General features: G+C 40.9%; 1 protein-coding gene across 1 annotated transcript in view; it reads right to left on the bottom strand.

The window, feature by feature from the left end:
- Window positions 1–6,000, bottom strand: part of NDRG2 (NDRG family member 2) — a 55,954-nt gene that overhangs the window by 16,141 nt on the left and 33,813 nt on the right. The window contains exons 8-10 of the mRNA XM_018570028.1: window positions 2,983–3,069; window positions 1,999–2,055; window positions 1,803–1,906 (exon numbers count right to left, since the gene is read on the bottom strand). Of these exons, the coding sequence (XP_018425530.1) occupies window positions 1,803–1,906; window positions 1,999–2,055; window positions 2,983–3,069 (248 nt within the window). The remainder of the gene's footprint in view (window positions 1–1,802; window positions 1,907–1,998; window positions 2,056–2,982; window positions 3,070–6,000) is intronic.

Below are 6,000 nucleotides of genomic sequence, written 5' to 3'. Positions count from 1 at the left end.
TGGGGTGACACTCAGTTACCGCTCCGGGTGTCACCCTGCCTCGGGACGCCCCTGATTGATAGAGGAACCAGTTATATTATCTTTGTTCAGCCAGTAAGTTGAACGTAAAAAATATTACAGTGTATGGCCTGCTTTGCTCTTCCCCACTGCAGTTCCCTCGGGGTTCTAACCCTTTAATACTGTGTCCAAATGAAAAAAAAATATTTTAACTGTAGTGGGCTATAGGATACCTATTTACAGGGATTAAGGCATTGATATGCCTGTTCCAAATGTGGGTAAAATCAAACTTAGGGTTACCTTCAGTAAAAGGTGAATATGAGAGTCTGCCTCAATGACCAATAGGAAGACTTGGTAGATATGGTAGAGTGGGGCCAAGGCAACTTTTTCCATTTAACTTCACCTGCCTATATTACCGATCAGTATTTTGACAAGCGTATCCACTGAAGGTAACCGGTATTAATGCTTTTTCTTATCAAATGCTCCATGTGGTTTGTCTTGTTTTGTCCCTTTTTTCTTAGACCACCAGGTATTGTATATTAGAGAATCTAATCCATAAATATTCTATATATCCGACTGTGCCACCTTAAAGCCCCATGGTTTTTTCTTGTGCTATTATTTCAATTTAGGGGTGTGGTGTCCTAATTTTCTTTAGTGGTTCAACCAATTTTGTTGTCAAAGAAGCAAGCGCATGAGAGCAAGTCTTTTTTGGGCTATCCTGTCAAACTTTTCCCAGGATTCCACTTCAGCTATTAAACATGACATCTCAGCAAAATCTTGTTAAAGTGTATGTGAAGCGAAAAACCTATTTTCTAGCTTTGGATAGAGTGTGGAAGGGTTGGAAAGCTGGTCGGGTTTTCACTGCTATCCAGGGCACCTATAAACGGGTGTACCCTGACTTCCTGTCCGACTGACAATGGTTTCACCAGACAGGAAGTGTAGGAAAATCTCCAACAGGGACAAAAATAGAAATACACAGGGGTTCTAACCTTCCCTACTCTACTAAAGATAAGCATTGCTACTAATGCTGGGCACACACCTTACAACCATTGCAAGACTTTTGTCTTGCGATGGTTGTATGGTACTTACAAAAACGTACGATCTGTCTATCTTGGACAGGCAGATCGTACTTGCGATGATCGCAAGCCGCGCCCCCGAGGGGCGGGCTTCCGATGACCGCAATGACGAACGGGCAGTGTGCGCTTGCGCACACCGGGCCGTCCGGCTTTTATCTTACGAACATGCTACACAACCCGCCAAACATCGTACGATGCTCGGCGGGTTTTCGAACATGTTCGTAAGTTTAAAGTCGTGCGACCTAACAGTAGTAGAGGTCGCACGGCTTCCACACACCTTACGATAATCGTACGATCGTGGGATTTCCCGCGATTATCGTACGATTATCGTAAGGTGTGTGGGCACCCTTAGGCCTGTATTGCTGTTGGAGAGTTCCCCTTGCCTGCTGTGTGGTAAAATGTTGTCAGCAGGGCAGGAAGTGAGGGTAAATCTCCCTAATGGGGCCTTAGATAGCTGTAAAACATGATAGGGGTTCTTACCCTTTATTGGTCTATATAAAACTGAGAAATATAGTTTTGGCACTTAAGAAAAGAGATTTGGCTGATATGGAGCAGCAAACTAAATTAAATAGAATGCATTAAAAGCAATTACATGTGAAAAGACATGCTGTAAAATATAGCCTGTTTTTTAGTTTGGGTGCCAAAACACATTGATTTCCTGCTACCTTCAATTATTTCTGGTCAGGATTAGAAGATGTCAAACCTAGCAATATATATGCATTTCCTTACCTATTGTAGCTGTTCCAGTACAGTTGGTTGTTGCTGATGATAGGGGAGTTTAAGATGGCTGCTTTATATTGACGCACAGTGTCTGTGTTCCCCGACAACTCTTCCTGCACAAACATAACATGACAGAGTCAATCAGCTCTCCTACCCATATGTGTAACTAGGAATCCAATATTAGCAGCAATGTGCTTCTACTTACTGCACTGAAGAGATGAGACAGAATCATTTCTGGGATAGAGGATGTCAAGCCTGTAAGCTGGAGTGGGCAAAGACACACCATATGGTCAGAAATACATTCAAAACAGAAATTCTTCAAATTAAGCAGAGGCAGATAGTCTGGGTTTATTAGAGAGCCGCAGAGGGAAATAAAGAGAAAAAATGAAATGCTACTCTGTGAGGGCTGTTTATGAAGTGTCAACCCCAATTTATTTTCAATAATACTGTCTATTTATAAAGCACTATAGCGAAATACCTGTCCTTATTTTACCAAACTACAACATTGTGCCTTCAAACAAAAATAAGCCAGCAAAATCTTATTGGTTGGTTGACTGAACTCATTTATACAGATATTTGAAAGTAACACAATCACCAGCTCATTCAGGGCAAAGTGACAGTGCCTCCTGATGTCTCATCCCCTGATTTCCCCCAAGCAAGAAATACTCCACCCCATCTGTGCTCCCTTGAAGTCTCCCCACAGCAAGAGTCAACCCTGAGCAAGCTTTGTAGCAAGAGGTGGATGGCATTACTGCCGCCCTACGTGACAGTTTATGGACCTGCAGCTTGGTGGCTCAGGCCCAAACACTGTCACATTGGGACTATCATTTGCTCTCTGATACCCAGAAACCCGGCTCCATTATAGTAATAGAGCAAAGGCTCCAATATAAAGGGGTGGCAGCAAGGGTAGGCAGATATGCAAATATACCTTGCTTTGGGTGACAGTGTCTCCCATATATTCACCCATTTAATTTCCCCATTATGGTGTTGTCTTACACCATGACGGCATTTTTTACAGATTGTGGCAATTTTTGCTATTTATAAACTAAGGTGTGAGGCGTGTGAGGAACATCACAGATATCAGACTATAAATGTCATGCAAGAAAAAGGTTTTAAAATTATTGAGACCTTTACCAGTGCTACATAAACCTCTGATGCGTTAATTTTTTTTAAAAAAAATCATCCTTACCTTATGTGCTGCCCAGTCCATCCAACCTTTGGCATTTGGGTCAATATTAAGGAGCACTAGACCTTCAACTGTATTAGGGTGTGCAAGCTGTAGAAGAAAAGATATAGCTATGAGAAATGCCATCAAGGACTACAGATCTCCTTTATTTTAGTGAACATTTTATATTTGTAATTGACACAGCAACCTCTAAAAAAAGTTTTTTTTTCAAAATGCTTTATATTACATTTTCAAAACTTAAAACAATGGAGATCAAAAACAGTAAAGAAATACCATACAAAAGTATGTGTAGCCATAGATTGTCTTGATACACAAATAGTCAAAATTGTATTCAATACACAAAATATACAATAACTAGCACTGTAGTAATACGACATGAGGGAGAAAATGATCAAAAGTATCTACTCCAACAGTGTCCAGTTATTGTTGCTGTCACGCCACTCCATTTATTCAAATCACCACTGCTATAACCATCACACAGATGTAGCATCCACAAATTCCAATTTTCCCAGATAACCCTTTAGTTGTTCCTCCAAATACCAACTCGTAAGTCGAAATGGGAGAACCAAGTCCCTTAATTCCCAATCTGAATAGTGATATATAATAAAAGGTTTCTATTTATTGAAACACTTTTCAGTATAATGGTCATGGTCAAGAATGGCCTCCAATCTTTCTCTCCACATCAAAGACGATGTAATGGATGTAAAGTGTTGAAAGGGCGGTGGTTGCAGGGACAGCCAATGATGCATTATAGTCCATCTAGCTAACAAAAGAGCAGAAAATCTTTGCCCTATGCATAGTGGACTGTGAGTCCCGTAACTAAACAAGCAAAGCCAAGGCTCCCTAAATAGGGAGATATGATGGAAAGAAGAGATGTAATGGATAATGGAATCCCAAAAAGCTACTGTGGATGCACATTCCCATAGGCAGTGGTATAAAGAAGCCCCGGCAAGATTACATTATGGGCAAGCAGTCAGATAAGGACCTTGGTCCATAAGCCTATAAAAAAAACTCAAAAGCCCAGTAAGCTTTATGAATGAAATGGAAATGTGTGTCCCTCCATTGCTCATTCGGGGTACAGTTTCTACGTTTCTATATACTGCTAGGATGCGATTTTCGACTTCTTCTAGTGGGATTTACTTTTTTCCGTTTAAAGATGGATGTTTTGGAAGAATTAGGGAGGAAATAAGAATTTAAAGCGGGGCTAAAACTTGGAAATAGAGTCTGGAACATTTATTGAAACCTTGTCCAGTATGGAGGTAAGAAATACCGTAGCCGGATTCCGGGTTTCGATACGCCAGTAATGGGTAACTTGCAGGTAGTATAAAAAATTATCCCATATGGAGTACTAAGGGCTTGACAAGATAGGGGTTGTAATGTATTAGGAACAAAAAGATGTAAGATAGGTTATCTTTATTGAATAGAAACCAGTTCCTAGCATTGCTACCAGCAACCTCTTGGCTATGACTACATCCTACTGAAAAATCTGCATCTAGGAGAGGGACTGCTCATTTATCTTAGAGTAGGTCTCTTCTCTCCAATCAGCACCCTTAGTACCAGGAACAGCTTGGGTACAGAAAAGACAGATGCAAACACATGGCCGGGTCATGCTGCTGGCAACTAGATTTATCTTCAAAATAGGTAACCCATCATCACTGGCATTTGTTTGGAGGCTGCAGAGATGAGAGCACATGTACAATTCATATATTAACAAAAACACCAAGTAATGACATTGTGTATACATTAGAAAAATCATGAATTCTAGGTTTAAATTTAGGTAGTATAAACATCTTAATATGACTCCCCTCTTTCTTTACCTCTTGTAATCCCCTATATAGTGGACTGGAAAGCTTAGGGCCAGTTAAGTGTGCTGCAATATACATGTGCTAAGAAATTTTCTTACAGGATAGACAGCAGAGTGAACAGATGGATTAGCCCCTCCATCTCCGGTTGCTTTCTTCAATGTCCAGCCACATGTTGGGAGCAGGAAGATGACCTGGTTCTATTGGTTAACTGCAGTAGACTAAAAGTCAGGTCTTCAACCTAACTTTGCTGTGTTTAATAGCTGTGTTTTTCTCAGGACTAGCTGGACAAAATTACAAATCCTTTATTAAGCTCGCAAACTGAACGAAAAAAATAGAACAGATTCCTCCATCAACGCTACAAGTGCATTGATCGAGGAAATCTGAAACCCTTTCTTTTGTATTCTGACAGCGACAGCTGGCTCTGTGCATTTGAAGATTTTCCGACTGGCTTCTTCGATCAGCTGATCAAGGGATGCCGGCCGAAAGGGTGCTGACAGCGGCACCCACTGTGCAAATTCTGTCTGGTTCCTGAAGAACCAGATGAAATTCTCATAATTTTGGCCAGCATTAGTTAGACTAGCTCCCACATATGTAATCCAGCTGTGTATTTAGCCTTTTAGCTGAAGTTTAATCAAATAGTGGTCAGATTTGGCAAATGTTTTCCACAATTCCAGCCATACAGTGATTGCATCTGATGATATTTGAAGTTATCATACCTCCACTTGTATATGGGCTTGCTACACAAAATAATGCATAGCTGAATCTCTTTGAGCTCAGGTTGCTTCGAGTGGTTGCACAATTACAATACACAACCATCAATAGCTTGCGCCAGCTACTTATTCAATGAAAAGGTCAGTCTACCAAAAGATCACGTTTTTGGTGGATGCTGGGGGCTGAATCACCCACTTGCTATTGAGGTATTTTGGGAACATGGACAGCAGCATTTCTTCAACCAGGCTCCAAACTCTTCCTAGCTTCCAAAGCCATTACAAAGGGGTTTTCGATTATTTTATATCACAAAGAATGCAGCAGGCGAACTGAGACTGGTGTTATCAGACATTCTGGAAATGCACTGGAAAGATCTCCCCACAGGTGTACTAGCGAAATATAAGAACTGCATGTGCCTTAGCTGACTGGTATCTGCCCATAATTGAAATACCTGCTTTAAGTGGACTAAGCCTTTACAAATCTTGCTGCAGCTCTACAAGAAAACCCT

This window comes from Nanorana parkeri, unplaced genomic scaffold, assembly GCF_000935625.1.
Source record: "Nanorana parkeri isolate BGI_ZX_2015 unplaced genomic scaffold, ASM93562v1 scaffold1444, whole genome shotgun sequence".
In the NCBI taxonomy this organism is placed as follows: Eukaryota; Metazoa; Chordata; class Amphibia; order Anura; family Dicroglossidae; genus Nanorana; species Nanorana parkeri.
This window is presented reverse-complemented; position numbering and strand designations above follow the sequence as displayed.